This window comes from Ptiloglossa arizonensis, chromosome 2, assembly GCF_051014685.1.
Source record: "Ptiloglossa arizonensis isolate GNS036 chromosome 2, iyPtiAriz1_principal, whole genome shotgun sequence".
In the NCBI taxonomy this organism is placed as follows: Eukaryota; Metazoa; Arthropoda; class Insecta; order Hymenoptera; family Colletidae; genus Ptiloglossa; species Ptiloglossa arizonensis.
The window spans coordinates 13,809,568-13,828,421 of NC_135049.1; the positions used below are offsets into that span (position 1 = coordinate 13,809,568).

Consider the following 18,854-nt stretch of genomic DNA (forward strand, 5'->3'; position numbering starts at 1 on the left):
AGAAAATATTGTATCAAACTTCGAATTTTTGAGTATTATAGAATCAATGTAAACATTATGAATAAAAATTAATTGAGTTATATAAAATTACAAATTCATGATGCATAGTTAATTCTACAATATAACAATAACAAAGAGTAAACCAAAATTTTCGATGGTGCAAAGTCATTAGTAATGTTTAATGGTTAATAATATTAATTGATATTGTAAACTCAACAATATTAATTGATATTGTAAATTTAACAATATTAATTGATATTGAATATTCAATGATATTAATTGATATTGTAAATTCTATTTCATTATTCTTTACTATGATCAATTATAATTTTATATTAATCTATAACATTTTCATAATTATTAATTTTATTCAGTAAATCTTGTGAATTGTTATGTAAAAACCACTACTTTTTGGGATTCTTGTAGTAGAGAATGTGATATTCGATCGTAATTGTACTGAATATTATCATTGGTCTACTCCAGAATGTCACGTTGTATTAATTAACGTTTAATGCAGAGTTCTGTCATCACAGAAATGAAACCGTATTATCTTCAATCGCCGGACGCGTGCAAGTGAAACTTGAGAAGTAGATATCATTAGGAAGATAACGTTGCTACACGCACAAAACGTCACCGTAATTTTTAACTTCAACATGTAATTTAATACATTTGCATCCACATATTTTAGAATAATAGATAGTAAAGAATAAAAAATAGTGAGTGTGTTTTAAAATTATTTTCTCTTAAAAAGTAGATTAAATTATTTTTTATTATCAAATATTCCGTAAATATTGTATATGATGTTTAAAAAAATATACATTATTTTTCAAAATAAATTTCATTATTGTTACATTATACAAATTTCAAAATTATTACAATAAATTGATGTTACAATATCTTGTCTCTGATTTCAGTAAAAAAAATATTACAAATTTTACTATTAAAATTATTCACATTATGTTAAAAATATAAAATCTATTTGTATGTACAATTAGGTTTATCAGTCATCGTTATTTAATTTCTTTAAACGTTATCTTATTCAATCATTTTAGTGTCCATTGGACTAAGAATTCTTAATACATATTGTAACATTTGAACTGACTCTTGCTCCTGTTTTCTATCAACTATAGATAACAATGTAAGTCTGCCTAATGCTTCTTGAATACTTTGCGAAAAACCAGCGCTCCGTGCAATTAATTTTCCTTTCTGATTATTGCATACCAAAGACCATAACATAGAACCAGCTATTTTAATTTCGCAAAGGGAACCATTTTTAAATATATCGTGCAGAACGTTGATGAAGTCCACTGAAACAAATACATAAAACATAAGCATACGTATTCGCGTTAACATTATTTAAGTGTATAATGGTTTTAAAGTGTGTCTTCCTACCTGAACTAAGTAACCGTGGCCTATTAGTCATATTAAATGCCAGATTGCGCAATATGGAAATTGCTAGAATTCTGCTAGACGACGAAGAACATTTCGACAATTGCAATAGTACGTCCAGACCGTCGACAGCCTAAAATATTTATTAGAGATGAAAACGATTGAAAATGATTAATTTACAATTTCGTAATAATAAAAGAATTGAAATACTTTTTTAAATATTTCATTAAGTATTCAACATTGAGTATGTTATATTCATACGTTCATAAAATAAGATTTATACTTTGTTTACCTTCGGAACACATAATTGACCTTCTTCGTAATAAGTGAAGTCAATTAAAAATTCCAAACAATATAATTCGACGAGCGGCCATGGTTTCACCCTTCTTGTGGTAATGGGATGTATTTTTGTAAAAAATTGTAGGAGATTACTCTACGAAGTTTTATTTAATTAGTAAATATAATTATTGAGTAAATTCTATTCTGTGTTAAGGAAACATAAACTTACCTTTGAAATCGAAACTCTACATTCGTGTACATGTACCGCATTTCTCAGAACATGAAACGCGAAATGTAATTTGTGATTATCAAAGAGTTGTCCAGCTTTATCTATTCCTTTACAAACTAATTGTACAATAACATGGATTAAGGCGAGAGTATTAGGAGTCCTTCTAAGTCCCGTGCCTGGCAAAATAGTTGTTAACGTCAACGATTGTGCAGCTACAAAATACGTATTATCAAATTTTAATAATTAGTTCAACGATTTTCTTAATTCATTAATTTAATATTTTAAATAACTTGTACGTTAAAACTTGATCTATACCTGCAGAACATTTTGTAGTATAAGTTGCAAGTAATTTTAAAGCAGTCGTTGCAACAATATTATTTAATGCAATCCATACCCACAATTTGTGCAACACATCTGCTAATCCACGTTTTGTCAGAATTTCTTTTACTTGTGTATTACCATACATGAAATTCATTAACAATATGAAAATACCATTCACGTCATGTAGTAATGGAGGAATCTAAACAAAAAAGTGAGGAAACTTTTTTACCATACTCTATATCATGTGTCATTGGAAATTCCATTTGACATACATGCATAATATTTGCTAACTCTTTGATAATTATGCATTGGAAAACCCCTTCATTTAGCATACTAAAATAATATTACGAGAGTAAAGTCAAATACGAGATTAACAATATAGGGCGTTACAGGCTGCTTCCTCAGAAATTATCAGATTCAATGGCAAAATTCTTTTTTAGTATTTTAGAATTTGCTACGACCTTTAATAATAAAACGTTTCATTTGTTTAATTAGAATAACATTATATGAAAGGTCTCAATAAATTGTGGCATACTAACAAAGAATTTTGTAGTTATACCTTGTAGCCCTTTAATGTTACATTTTACATAGACTATCTTGTACATGAGTATATATTGTAACATTTTGTTCGTACCTTTTTCTCACGGTCTATTTGATTCTTAAAGAGCTCAAATGGTTGTAAATTTAATCTAACATATAATTCTTTTAATATCATTAGAGCTGTTTCCGGTAAATTTTCTTCTAGCGCGAATTTTTTTGCTTCATTCGATATACACAACAAATTGGTAAGTGCACTTGTAATTAAATCCTTGTCCTCGGTCAATTTACGGTTTTTTTTTGACCTGTTGTAGTTATGAGCAATAAACAAATGTAACAAGACACCGCAAAGTTCTTCGCCAATTGTGACTTCTTCTTTTTCAACTTCATGATCCGTTGCTTTATCGTGGATTAATAGAACGTTCTCCGTTTCATTTGATTTTTTCGAATGTGCATTTGCACTTCGTAGAGAGAGTTTATTAATGTCTGATATGACTTCTCTTAAGTTACTTCTATTGTCGCCTAATGTTCGTATTAAAGTAGTGTCTATTACTGTTTGCAAGGATATGTTACTTTTTCCTAAAGAATCTTTTTGAATTTCTTGGGAAAGGAAAAACGCAAGGCAACCTATAGCGCTCATACGGAGATCTGCATTCGAATCTTTCATTGCAATACAAATTGATGAAAGTACTGCTTCTGGGCCACATAATTCTAGGGCTGCTTGTATTGATTCAAAATGTTGATTATCGGTTAAGGAGAGAACAGCTATGAAGTTGAAAATCTCTATCCAGAGTCTGTTTTTTAAAGACATCAATTGTGCTTTATCGGTACCTGCGTAAATTGAATTATTAAAATAATTAGTAAAATAATAATATTTAGCGTATGCATTTTTTTAAATTTTCAACTTACGATATAGGTCGTTATTCAAAAAGGAAAGTAGACTATAAAGTGAGTCTGGAGAAAAATTAATAGCAGAAATGTATTCGTTACTGTACATAACACAGTTTGTTAGAACTGTACAAATGCTAATGTACATTTCCAAAATGTCGCAATAATGTGTAAAATTCTTTTTGCCTTCAATGTCTGTGGGAACTTCATTGATACATCTGAAAAATTGTATGACAAAAAGAACAATTTTACCACTATTTTGTAATGGAAAACGAAACATGAAACGTCATAATATTTTTTTGTACTCACCCAAATAAATATTTGTCTATAGAGTGTTCATAAATTTGATGAACAATTTCCTGTTTGCCTACAAATATCAGATTGTTTAACAATCTACAAACAGCTGTTATTAGAGGTGGTGTTACAATTAACTGCAAATAATTGTCCATGTCTGTGGTTCCTGATCCTCTTACTGAAACTTAATTAGAATATGTATTTTTACTATGTATGTAATATTTCATTTTAAAAGCATATGAAACATAATTTTAACAATGTAAAGAAATTAAATAAAACATAAATAGTAGAAGCTATACATACAAGGATGTAATTCATCTTGACAATTATACAGATATGAAATTGTTCGTGGTACTAATGATGTACAACCAGATTGCATACTATGAACAGATGGTGCATTTTCATTTTCTTGTTCCCGACTATCTATTTGGTCGCAATCCAGGGTAGTATACATATAAATATTGGAACACAAAATACTAATTTCATAATAAGTGTTGTTTTGTTCTATGTATATTAAAATAGCATTTGCTTTCAAAGAATCCACCTAAATCAATAGGCATTGTAATATAGTTATTAAAAGCATTATCTTTAATGTTTAATCATTTTCATTGTAAAGGAAATAATTTAATATTTACTTACATATTGAAAAGTCACAGAATTGCAATTTTTCACTAAATTACTAAATGCAATGCATGCATGTTCTCTGACTATGCATGACTCTTCTCTACTGGCTATACACTGAAGTAATGTCTGACATAATTCACTTGGTGCTAATGCTATGGCATTCAAAAGTTGAGAAGCTGTATGCAAATTGTTTATCAATCCAGCTAATAATTGCAAAGCCGATGCTCGGACTAAAGGATCTCGATTTTGCCACAGCATGGGCAACCAATTTAATGTGCGACCTTCCTCGTACCAAAATGCTGCAAAAGTCTGTCGAAAAATTTGTGAAGATTAATCATTTAAATTAATTACGAATATGTAGATAAAACTACTCAAATATCTACTTACATTTTTATTAACATTTATTTGCATCTGATATAGCAAGTGATTAAGGCATATTATGGAGCTTCTAGTTATAGATAAGCCCATGAAACTAACAGTTCCAGCACCATGAAAAGATATAATTAATTCAATTAACGTATTTCCCAATGATATTAATAAATTTGTGTAATTTGCCCAGTGACATTTTTCAATTAAATATGTTAAGCACGTTAACAACCAATCAAGATATGCTATAACAAAAAAAAGTACAATTTATTTTAAATTTAATGTATATATATGAACAACTATATTTTGTTATAGAGTTCAAATTTAACAAGATTAAACATTCAGTTAAAAAGACTTTTGGTTTCATGGGAAATATAATGCATATAAAAAAATTTATGTACTATAATGAGTGCAAATAAAATTCACCTAAATTATAAAAATGCTGTTGATCTCCAAAGCATAAAGTAGACACAACTAGTTCGATAAAGTGGAGCCATATTTCTTGATCTTCATCAGTAGACTTTTCTATTTTCTCTACAGCTGAACATGTACGAGCCAGTTTCAATATAGATTGATGTACATCTTGATTATCTAGCTCCGAATTTTTAAATAATTCGGCTAAAGATTTGGTTATATTCTTCATTATCTTGCCGGTCCATGTACCTTTTCCTAATTATTATAAAAAAATAAAAATATGATTTTACTATATAGTAAATGCACGATTATGTTTTATTCAGAACATACCATTTTTGGTAATGTTAACATAGAGCTGTAAAAAATTTAAAACTTCAACAAACAATTCACAGTCCTCTTTACTTGTAGGATGTGAGAGCAAAAATCGTTCAAATGTTCGTTCCCAAGGTAATAAATTTATATCCTTTATTTCTTCATATTGTTGCATTTTGTACAATTTTAAGTACCTGAAAAAATGACCAATTAGTAAAATGTTTATAAAAAATAATATAGAACAATATTTGCGAAAATGTTGGAAATAACATTTACATTGTAAGATAATCAAGTGCACAAGAAACTGCATCATGTGTTATTGAATTTTGTACATTGTATAATTGTTGTTGACAATAATAATGAGGAAAACTAAAACGTAAAGACCAAAACTCATTTTCTTGAATTTTCAACTTTTCTGATAAATCAGGATCATTGAGATCATTCCAACTTTTCCAAAGTACATTCATTCCATCGTTCCATTCCCATATCCAATATTGTTTAATGAATGTTGATGTCAATGGGTTAGTACTATGAAGAACTATAAAACGCAAAGAGAAATATTTATTTTATTTTTATAACGATATATTAAAAAATTTTATATGTATACTTAATTATTGTATATCAAATATTGAATGAAATTCATTTACTAGATATATCTGATCGTCTATGTGTACTTATTTTCCAATGAGATTTGCAAGAAAATGGTAATCTCATTTTAGATACAATAATATAAGGCAATGAAATATTTAACAGATTATAATTCTCTGTATGCTTTTCACTCAGTCTCATAATGTGTTCATTGTAAAGCAACAAACATAAAAGTTGTGAGGCATCAATTTTGATACATTCGTTATTTGGAAATAAAAAGAGACCTGAAAAGTATTTATTTAGTAAATAATTATAATATTGTGTAGTTTTGTAATTGAATAACTGTTAACTATTTTGATGTTTTTGATATACATACTTCTTATTATATTTGAAAGAACGTTTATACGAGTGGATAGATCATAGCGTATAGAGCTTTCAGTGGATGCTAATAAGTTTAATATAGTGATGATTGAAATCACGGAATCTGGATAATTAATATAATCTTTTTCTATCTAAAAAGTACAAATCATTAATTAAATTTACTTTACTTTCTAATCGAAATACAATGAAATTTACCAAAGAACTGTTAAATATCTTTAAAATTAAAGGTAATCCATTTTCACTAATGAATAGAGTATGTAAAGAACTGTCTGATAGCATAACACTAATTTGCACTAATGCAGATTTCCGTATCTTTGGATCAATATCGGGTTCATGCAGCATCTGGAGTACAGATAATAAATTACTCCTCTGTAAAAGAATATTTTATATACATATTTTACACATAAAGTTCTTTATAATGTAATACATATTCATAAATTTTTGAATGTCCATATATAAAAATATTTAACCTGATAGTTGCTTCCTGATTTTTTAGAAGATGTTTGGTGTTCAAATATACAAAGTGAACCAAGAGGTAAACCGTGCAGAGACGATAATCGTGGTAATTTTTGAACTGAATCTTTTTCTTTTCCAAGAAGCCAAATCAATCGACAAACAGCTTCTTCTCTGATATTACTATCCGGCGAGAATAGATATCTTAAATTACCTTTCAAAACCTATTATATAAAAATACATAATTTGATTAAGATATTATGTAGTTAATTATATAAAAATTATAATAGATATTCTTGTAGTATATATTACCTCAATGTATGGTAATTGTATATTAGAGGAAATATCAGGATCAAAGATTTTTGTTACACATTGACCTAAAGTTGTAGAAGGATGGGTATGGCACTGCAAAAGGGGCAAAACTGGTACAATGGCTTCTAATAATCTTAACCATCCACTTTCTCCCATTTGCATTCTTCCCTTTAGTATATATACTAGTATTTCTTCTGATATTTCTTTTATCTAACATGAACACAAGTAATTCTTGATAAATTATGCTGTATTTAATATTTATAAAATTTTATCTTACCTTTTTGTCATCATTTGTTACACCATGAGAAATTATTTCAGTCAAAATTGGTGGTTCGAACAAGAAGACTAAATTTTCCCAGGATAATCTCTCACTATTATAGTCAACACCTAGAATGTTTTTAACTAGCGTATAACACTCCAGATATGTCGCGTATTGCACATCAGTATCTCCATTTGCCAATAAGCTCAATATTAATTTTGTGGCTAACGTACGATCTTCGTTATTTAGAGAGTATCTTAAATATTGGAAAAGGTAGTTATTATCATTCATTATTTTTTAATCAAAGATTTTTAAACTTTGTTCGTAAAAGTACATACCTATTTATGTTTTGTAAAAATTTGATAGTCTTTTTAATAATGTAGAAATTTTTGTGGTAAGATAAACTTAATTTTGATGCATATAACGTTTTCAAAACGTCCGCATTGGACAAGTTTGATGAATTTTTTAATAATGATATAGCTGCTTTCATTGATTTTGCTACTGTCCTTGTCTCGTCGAACATTTTGATGTGTGCAATTTCATCATTACCTTGAAATTGCTGTGATAAAAAAGAAGCAAATGACAAGTTCAAGATTCCAATTATTAATATAATTGTTTTATTAATTAGAAAAATTAGAAATTACTGACACGGCCATATTCTTGCAACATAGAATGCAAGTTCGGATATAAAAAATAAATCGGAGCATCCATTATAGCTATACATATTGATGTTTTCAATGATTTAGGGAAAACAACATCTGCTATTTCCAAGGGAACAATGTTACTTAAGAGTTTCATTGTAATGGTTACAAGATGTAGATATGTTATCCTAAAATGATCTATTGTGCTATAGTTTGAAAAATATTGTATAACATCTCCTAAGATGCTGAGTAATGTTTTCATGTTTTCAGTTACTTTTAAGGCCATATCATCATTACAAAGCCAAATATTTGGCATAACACTTGTAATAAGTAGTTGTACTAGTTCATATGCTAAGTCTGATATATACTTGGTGTTTCTTAATGGAAACACTGAGTCAAAAGGAATACTTAGTTGAGATATAACATGTTTTAAAGATTCAATGCAAAATGTTGGTACGAGCATTTGTTGCAGTTGTAAAATAGAATCATCAATGTTATCCATTGCACTATGACTTCTTTCACTTGTACCCTGCAAGAGAACATGCAATATCAATAGTTGTATATAATTTTGATCATTTTACAAAATACATACTGTAGATTGATAGGCTTGATAGTTAGCTTCTAGAAATCCTCCATCAGGGCTATCCCTTGTCTCGGAAGATGAATAGACATTGCTGCTTAATTTTCTTGCTAATAACTGAAAAGTATAGCTTTTGTCAACGAATCAAGTTATATTTACATGATAAATAGATTTATGTTCAGGTATATTTATTTACTTTTTGTTTTTTATTTGCAATACATGGTTCACAATAATAATAAATCCGTAATCTCAAAGACCGTGTCAATTTGTGAAGTGTTTTTAATACCATTGGTACAATGCTTCTAAGATTAACATCCGAGGTATTTGCGCTAGATTCCAAAAGATTATGCAATATCTGAAATTTGATTTTGTATTATTTAGTATTAGTAAATATTTATTCAAAATAAGTGGAAAATGAGAAATTTTAAATACCAAGACAATTGCTGGTCTTTGAAGAAAGACTTCTGCTGGGAAATCTTGCATCATTACGTTTGTTATAAACTGACATGTATGTAATATAAGATTTGTGTCTAAGCTATTGTTTAGAGCTTCTTCAACTGCTGCTAAAACACCTCGGTCTGAAGTGACCAAAGCTTGCCATGGCATAACTAACCATTTAATTCCGCCGTCTGTAGTCTTTGATATTGGTGTTCCATCTCCACATTCCATTGTTAAATCAAATGGTATTGTACTGTAAACCATAAATATTAGTACAAATATTTGCAGGTACAAAGTTAAAATGTTTTATCTACATTGTATTTAACAGTTTAATTATTATATTATATAATAACATCAATATTTGAAATATTTTTTTACCTATCTAAAACAGATGGAAGTGTAAGTACACTATGTGACATATTACGATCCTCTATCCTTTGTGTTTTAGTGCCATTGTATTCATGGTCTTTTATTTGTGCTCTATGTTTGTCATAATTGATAAATCCCATTTTTAAAGAGCTTGAGTTCTTAAAAATAAATTAAATAAATTACATTATTTCTTCTTATTTATAAAGAAATATATTAATATTTAAATGATTATTAGTATAAATGTAATTATTAATAAAACATTATAAACCTTTGTGTTGTTAATATCCGCTACTGTCGATTGCACTTTATCTTCATTTATAACAATTTCTTCAATTTCATTTAATTTTTCATGCCATTCTGAACCTAGTTTCCTTCTTAATTCATGAAGTTCATTTTGAAATCTTAATTTACCAAATGCATTTAAATAACTTCTATCATCTGTCTTATAATATATCACATAATTAACAAAGTTTATTATATATATAATAAAATATAATAATGTATGAATTATTTTGAATTATAGTTGATTAAAATGTTCAGTTAAGATAAAGACGTATTAAAAGTAATTATTCTTTCATAAAATTATAATTTTTTATAAAGAAAGTAATTAATTTAAAAAACATATCCAGGGTGATCAATGGGTACCTGTAACAGACGAAGCAATAAATCTAAAACTGCTTGTGTTTGTGAAAATTTTTCAAACGAAAACCAACTAAATAGTTTCGTTATTAGTTCCTTTTTTACAGCATCGCAATCACAGCAAAATCCAAGATCATATTTTGAAATAATATTATTTAAAGCTCTCGCCCGTATTTCTTCAAGATTATGACCTGAGAAAAATTTAACGCATTCTTTATTTTTTCTTTGTTTCTTTTAAAGAAGATAAATGGTTTGTATTTACTTAATTTTTTAACATGCACCGCTGATATTCCATTCATGTTTGACGTTTCATTAAGACATCGAACTGTCACATTTTAGGTTAATTGATCTGGCATCTTTTTGAATATTTCACCGCCAAATATCATAAGCATTGTGGGTAATATTAATCTTTGGTTGCATTCTTATGGAAGCTCAATGCTTTATTTTAATTTAGAAATGGGAGTAACTATACATCGAATAATATAAAATAACAATTTCATCTATTTTGGACTGTTCTGTTTTAAATGTAACAAGTTATATTACTTTATATTTTTAGGAAATAATGTAAAACTATTTTGATAAATTAATTATTGTATTCAATCGCAAACTTCGCAATGACTAAATGCAGTGCATCGATGCGAATGAAGCCTTATTGCATTTGCATTTGCATTTGTGCGACATCTGTTAGCAACGCATGAAAATATATCCTGGTGCAACGAGAGTCGTGTGCTCATCTATGTATCCCATTATTTAAATTTCCCGCGCACGCGCAAATCGACGAAATATTCGTTCAATCGAATTTGATGCAGTATCAACACAATATAATACGACTTCACAAGAGAAGAAGCAGGTCCATGTTTCATTTTTTATTTTAAGGGCGTTTTCACTCATTATTTCTTTCTCACTGATTTTGGAGATGCTTTTAGGATAGTGATTAAAAGCTCCTCGAAGGTATGTTTCTTAAGCAACACGCAATAACATTATAATTACTTGAGCAACTATTCCTATTGGGAAAAATGAAAATTGTACTTACTATAAAATTTATTTATTAATTCTGTTCGTTTCTTTTCAAAAACTTCTGATTTGAACTATAAAACAGCAACGCATATCTGAATAATAATTTAGATGAAAAAGTAGTAAGGAAAGCATTTTTCTCCTTTTATTGGCAAAATGAATCTAAAATATTTCTAATAAACATGTGTAATATGCCACTGAATAACGCTTTTCGACAAATATTTGTCTACAGCAACATAACAGACCATGGTAAAATGATCATAAATTTTTACGAGTAACAAGTGTATATATCGATAAAAATCCATGACAATAGTAACTAACCTAAATGTCACAATTGACTATCTTCGAATAGATTCTGATTAGATTTTGTTTCACTGCATATCGGTGGCGCACATAGATGTATTAGAAATTATGTTTGCCTTTTCGAAAAATGACAGTTACGAGTTTATTTTGGATATTTGAAATTACAATATAAATAGAAAATAAAAGATTTGTACGAAGTCTTGGATACGTTGATTCTGTCAGTACAACTGGGTATGTAGCAATGAAAAATACATTCCCAACATTGTCAACTTGTGAGCCAAATAACGAACAACGAATTTTTTATACCGCCGAATTAAATTTCAGAATTCTAAATACGAATCGTGTCTGCGTAATTAGTTGTGCACGAGTCGACAATGTTACGGAACTGGAAACGTTTTGAAAGGACCGTTTAATCGTCTCACGAAATTTCAAGGATAATAATTCGAAGCACATGCCTTCCGCTAATTGGGTTCGTGTGTAAGTATTACAATCGGATTAATCTCACAACATTGATTTACATAATTATGTACACGTCATTTAACTGCATATAAACGTACAAAAGGGTTTAAAACTAATAATCGAATCATTGGTAATAATCTTCGGAGCTTCTTACGGGATGGGAGGGGGGGACGCGTATCTCTGTTCTCGTTTCGTCGACAATTTTATACAGTTTTTATGCCCGCGTCCTCGCAGTTTGCGAACAAGTCGCTCGATTTCTCACGAACTTATACAAACCGCTTTCATAAGTTTCCGAATACATCGACAAAACCAACCTTGTAAATCGCTATTAAAAATGTCTACCAAAAAATCTTCGTTACCGATAACACGCGATGATAAGATCTGAATTATTTTTCTACGAAAACCGACAACCGTTTCCAATCATTGATCACGACACATTTGTGAGAGTATTTGTAATTAAACGAAAGTCTCAACGGTACTGTTATTATAATTTAAGGTAACGAAATTTCTCCAAGAACGAAGATAGAAAGATAGAAATACAGGAGTTCCTTCGCTAATTGCGAATCGGTTTCGCTCCAGTTTAGATCCAGAGAGAAGATAGCAATTGTGTCTCAGAAATCGTTGCTTTCATCTCAGCTTGTTTTTTAAAGAAAAATTTCAATTTCTATACTTTTTACTATATTTCCATTCGAGTGTCACGATACATACAATTAAAAATAGTCCAAACATGGTCGTGTTTGGACTTATTTTCATCGTGTGAATTTACCCGATTCATTGATAATACTCTCGCAACGTTGTAACGAATAATGTAAAAATTAAAATGTTTATTAACCAATGACACGCATCGTGACCCCCGTTGAGTTATCGAAAGAAAATTCTTTCAGTTAACGAAAAAATACTTCGTTCCTGTCGTTCTGATCGAATACATTAATTTGTTACATAATAAAAATATCAATGAAAATTAATCAACAAAGTGAAAATAGCGTTAAAATAATTCCGATCTTACATCGAAGAGTAATTTCGGTCACTCGACAAACTTTCAGTGTTTCGATTACGCTTATTGTTAGCATACTTTACAGGTGGCGAACCGAGCAGTGTAGCATTGTTTTTAAAAGATGCAACAGTGCAACGTTCGTGCCAAGTTTGGAGGTTTGTCGGTGAATTAATCGCTGGAAAATAAGTTCGAAGTGTTATCTCTTGGCAAGGTAACGTTTTAGCCGAATGCGAATAGAATCTTTCGCTAAAAATTTCTTTTAATTATTTCCTCCATGGCAAAGACGGTTTTTCTTTCTCGTAGAATTTATCGGGAAATTTAAAATGCGAAAAAATAATTTACGAACGTTACACCGTTGTAAATTTAACAAGACAACAATATTCGTTTCTTACATGGAAATATTAATTTTCACGTAATTTTATTTTTTAGAGAATTTCTGGATCCACGACGGTGAATTACACGATCGTAATTTAAATTTACGATTCGTTGTGAAAGTTGTACACGGATTTGTTGTCTTTGAAATTTCATTTTCATTGAAATTTCATTAAATATCTCAGCTTTCGAATAAATTTTATTACCCACGTTTCCGACATATCAATGAACACGAAATATTTCTCTGTTTATGTGTCTGTTACTGGATTAAAAGTAAATTTAATTAGTAATTAAATTTTTTAATTACTAATCGTTACTCGATTCAACAGTTAAAAAAAACATTTCTTTATCCTTTTCGTATTCGAAATTGGACGGTATGAAAGCAACGATCGATGAATAAAATTTTCTCGAATGAGATTCATTTGTAAAAATCTTGTTTCGTGGATAGTCCACTACTGCTCGTTTCGCTCTTCTGTTTTTCGACTCGTTTCGAGTAGATATATTTTTCGTTCGTGGCGTTCTTTCGTGCCGTTTCTTTGCATTACAATCTTACCAGATTACACCTCTCGCAGAATTGAACAGAATTCTTAACAAATGTAACGTCGATACTTTCCCGCGACTTTACTTAAATTCTACACACGAACACAGCAGTACGTGGAAATAAAATAGTACAGCAATAGTTTATTAATTGTCGCAACTCGGTGCCAAGTCTGCGACACTGTGAAGAGAAACTTGTTACAAAATTGTACAATTGTACAAGTTGAATTTTTTCCTTTAAATTAAAGTAAAATTAATGTTAAATTCGCTTAACGGACTTACATCGTTAAAATTAATTACAGTAAACAATGGCCGATTTCTTTGGTTCGCATACATGCACGTACATTGATACGATCAAGGATACTCGTAGCAATAACCTACTGGTATTTTGCAAATTTGGTAAACTAATAAGATACAATACCGTAACGTACCGTTTCAAGCGTTCGTAAACGTGTACGAACATTATTATTGCTTTCAGAATTCCGTTGTTGTAAGTGGTATTAAATATATTACCTACGCGTTAACCAAAGGAACGTGTAATTATGCGCCCGTTAATTAATAATATTATTAACGTCACCAACGTAAGGACGCACGAAAACTCGAACGAATCGGGATTTAAGTCGATCCTCCGAGCTTCCCTGTGCTTTAACATTTCCGGCCATTATCGATCAATTTCCACATGCAGAAATCTTGTATCGCTAATAATACCGCGCTGACAATTGGCAAAATTAACCTACTCCGCGGTTAGTCTCGCGTAATTTTCTTATTACCGAAATTTATTTAGCGATACGTGGCTCGAGCGAAGCGAGTTCAAAATATTCAGACGTAATACAGTTACAAACGATAATTGTACAAATTATCACGGAGTTCGTTACGAAGATTATTGTATAATTCTGTTTCTTGGCAATTAAAATCCTATTCGTTCCTTTTACGTTAAAAACTGGCCGGTATAAAAGCAACGACCGATAAATCAAGTCACGAATAGAGACTGTCGCGATTGACCAAAAGAAAGAAAGAAGTTACAGTATTTAGAGAAATGTAATATATAGTGCCTAACTTATTTTCAAATAGTCGTTTATTTATTCGCGTCGGTTTACTTTCAATAAAGATTTTTGCACGACCGAAGCAATAGCTTCGAGAAACTTGGACGTTGCAAAGTGCGCTAGAACCTCGATAAACGTAACTTGGTTCGTTGCGCTCCGTCGACTAGTGGAGGGGATGGTCGCTTGGCAACGAACGAAGTTGGGGGCGGAGCTAACCGCGTGGGCGTAACCAGCCGGTCGCTTCGATGGTTGCGCGTGCCTCGATACTTGTACGCGTTTCTTCGCAATAATCGAGGTTCTACCGCGTTGCGGATCGCACAGCGAAGCTCGCGACGCACGTACGCGTCGTTCCAACGATTCGAAGCGTAGGAATGTGGTTTTTAGTGATGCACGTCTGCATCAGATCGTCAGAAATCGATTAAATCTGTTCCTGACGACGCGCCAGCGATGTATACGTATATCGATGTTAAATTTCTCACGCGTGGATGAGGGACGAAAGGTTCTTTTTTTTTTTTTCTTTTCTTTTCTCGAAATTCCTTCGGCGAAACGTGCAAGCGCGTTGAATTTAAACGCGAATCTTCGTTATACCGCGCCTCCATTGCTTTTTCCCGAAGGAACAATTGTTGGAAAAAAAAGAGGTAAACACGATCGGTAAACGAGATTTGCTCAGGCTCGTTAATTATTTCTTTTTTTCGCGTACAAGAATCGAAATTGTACGGGGTCACGGGGAGATTAGCGTAGTTTGGTTTTTTAATCGTCATTAATGAGAACGTGGTACGGACAAGTAATCTCGATTGATGACAAAACAAGCGTGTGAGAGGGCGACTGAACGTCCTTCTACGGAATAAACCAATATTAATTAATGCCCGACAGGTAGGGTGGAATATCTATTACATAACAGAGAGGGAGGAGCCAATATGGCCCCTGCAAGAATATAGGTGGAACGTATCCTTTATTCGAGTAGACGTACGATTGTATTCGGGTTTAATGTTAGATTAACTTGTTGTGCAATCGCGGGCTGCAAAATCGATGGAAAGAGGTTTGTCAGCTTTTTGTGATTCAATTTTGCAATCACTTCGATTCGATGAATGGTTAAAGAATAACACCAGGGGTTAGGTAAAGTCCTAATTATAGAATAATAGTAATAATAATAATAATAATAATATGCATAATTAAAGCGATTTTAATCATCGAACGTGATCAATGTCTCGTTTATTTTACGCTCGTATTTGTTTAAAATTTACAGAATTGCATTTCGGCGACTATATTCGCGTTTGGTGAATAATAATAAAATTATATCTTATTTGTGTATTCGTGAAATAATCATTGGTTCGTCTTAAGTATACATCGTAAACGGCGCAATGGAGACGCAATAATTACACTTTTCGAAACATCTTCGCTCGTTTTTAAACTAAGTACTATCAGTCGAGTGTGTTTTCAGGTTCGCTTTACACAAGAATTATTTATTGCTTTTTGTTGCTTGACATCGTCTTTCTCTTGTGTAATCAGTGTGCGCGCCACTTGTGACGGATACATCGGATAATTGCGATCAGTTTCGTTTACGTAAAAGAATGGCACAGTTTTTAAACGCGAACAATTATGGTAACAATGTTTAAAACTATAGAAAATGAAGACTCAATGCATCGTTTGACCTGTTGCTAAACATTCATGGCACGAGAGTTAAGAATCGTTGCTTTGTACAGTATTACCCCGTTAACGGATCGAGTGTTTCCCTCGATAAATGAACTCCGGGCTTATTTCAGTCCCGAACGAACCGAATTAAAATTTTCGTAATTTTTATTTTTTATTTGTGAAAGTGATACGAGTTAGCAATATTTTTTTTATGAAATTAATCCAAACAGGACCCGATACGATTTATTTTAGCGATGTTGAGTGACTCGAGTAGCGAACAATTACAAATAGTTCGAATAGGGTTGTGTTTGGATTTGTTTTTGTCGGGAAAATCTCTCCAAAACATTGCTAACACTCCAACGAAGATATTACGAAAAATATAGAAATAAATTTTTGGTTAATAAATAATTCGGTCCAAGATAAAAGAATCGAATCTAATCGAACAGAACCACTATCATTGTTTACCAGTTAGAAAGGTAATACTGTCTTCGTATTTCCATAAACACCGTTGTTAAATGCATATCGAACTTGTTTGCACAATGTTTGAGTTGCATTTCCCGTTCGACGATTGTTTTGCACCTAGAAATTATGCAATTCTTCTACGAACAATAACCTTATAGTATATTAACACGTTAATAACGTGTGTTACCATTCTGCACGGAAACAACCGTACGTATATCGAATAATAATAGAATAATCATTATATTAATCTAGGAAAATTATTTCGAAATTGCTTTCATTTATGTTAATTACTTCCAAACAATGACTATGTTAATATAGGAAAATCATTTCGAAATAGCTTTCGTTCACGAAAATTATTGTGCGAACTGTTTTCAAAATGTTTTACAACCAACGTGCCCGCACATTTTGGTTATTCGAGGTAACATTAGTCCGCGTGTGAATTCGGACCGGCAATAGGAGTACTATTCGATAATAATTTCCTTTGATTTTTTTTTTCTTAAAAAAAAAAAAAAACAATCAAACATTCGTCCAATTCGAAAACAATGCGAAATCATCGGAAAAACTCGTTTCACCTTGTTCTCAAATTATCGGTTACAGTTAGGTGTACGAGAAACCAGTGGTATCGCAAGGTTAATTAATAATCGAATACGATATTTCGCGCGAGTATCGGATACCTGTCACAGTGACGTAATAATTTGTTAATACACGAATCGTGTCACCGGAGAACGAGCGTCGACGTCACAAGCAACGACACGGTTCGTTCGAGTCGAATGTTCAGAAACGAGGAGTACCGTGGTGTTTTGTCGCGTCATCGCATCAACCCTTGAACTGCTTATCAATCGTACGATCGTCGCCTCGGTTCACTCCGTTTTCAACGTGTCTCGTTTCGTTTAATCGTCAATTATAAAAAAAAAAAGAAACAAACGTGCTTAAATTTTACATTTCGTTCGTTGATTTCACATTATGGACCGCGTTCGATGATCTTCTTAACCCTTCTTGGACTCGCTAGTTTCGAAGCGTTTAATCGTGATCACACACTTAAAAATTAATTATTTAAGCCTACATGTTTAAGAACATTGAAAGTGTCTAACCGTTCGTAGCGACGCAAAATTACAATATCCTAGAGGACACGACTTCGAGTCTCTGGAGCACACGTTTTTTCGTTCTTCGTGTCTTTTTGGTTGTTTTTTTTTTCTCGTTTTTTCTCCATTTATTCCGTGTTCTTCTTTTCTTTTTTTCTTTTTCCATTTTTTGATTTTTTTTTCTCTACTTTCGCGTCCTAAAGACCGTTCTCGTCGATTTTTTTTCGCAATTTTTCTTTTTTCCCCCGTTTTCAACGTTACTCGTATTTTATTCGATTTTAATTTTTTTTCTCCGTTTTTTTTTTTTGTTTCGCACGACGCAGCCTCGTCTCCACGGACGAAACGAATCTGCGATCGTGGGGTTGGTACGGGGGTTGGGGCGGGGCTGGGTGTATGGCCGGGGAAAAGAGTTAAGAAGCGTCTTCAGCAGTGGAAGGGTTAGAGGCAACGACCGGGGATGGTTCGGCTATCGTATATGCAGTTAAACAATCGGGCCTCGCGGATTAGTTGCCGCGATCTAACGAGTTCCAAGTAACAACGTAATATTTAGGGAATTAATAAGACTCCTGAAGGGAGGGGAGGGAGAAGAAGCCGTGTTTGTCACACAAGCGACGAATCACGTTCCCTGGGCGAAAAGTACGAC

At 31.6% G+C, this 18,854-nt stretch overlaps 1 protein-coding gene across 2 annotated transcripts; it reads right to left on the reverse strand.

The window, feature by feature from the left end:
• Positions 1-863: 863 nt before the first annotated feature.
• Positions 864-10,784, reverse strand: Ana3 (rotatin homolog anastral spindle 3). 2 transcript variants are annotated; one of them, XM_076327353.1, is made up of 29 exons: positions 10,576-10,784; positions 10,320-10,504; positions 9,943-10,116; positions 9,684-9,832; positions 9,300-9,558; positions 9,064-9,222; positions 8,880-8,984; positions 8,295-8,816; positions 7,985-8,205; positions 7,665-7,902; positions 7,388-7,597; positions 7,093-7,299; positions 6,818-6,964; positions 6,618-6,753; positions 6,301-6,525; positions 5,930-6,191; positions 5,672-5,847; positions 5,354-5,596; positions 4,949-5,172; positions 4,577-4,870; positions 4,241-4,481; positions 3,953-4,121; positions 3,665-3,861; positions 2,853-3,586; positions 2,213-2,417; positions 1,898-2,109; positions 1,682-1,822; positions 1,393-1,522; positions 864-1,307 (listed from the first exon to the last, which is right to left on the reverse strand). In XM_076327353.1, the coding sequence occupies exons 1-29, from the start codon at positions 10,610-10,612 to the stop codon at positions 1,036-1,038; spliced, it is 6,474 nt and encodes a 2,157-aa protein (XP_076183468.1). In that variant the 5' UTR covers positions 10,613-10,784; the 3' UTR covers positions 864-1,035. The 2 variants fall into 2 exon arrangements, with proteins under 2 accessions (XP_076183468.1, XP_076183467.1); XM_076327352.1 differs by having other exon boundaries at positions 6,818-6,991.
• Between the last annotated feature and the right edge of the window lie 8,070 nt (positions 10,785-18,854).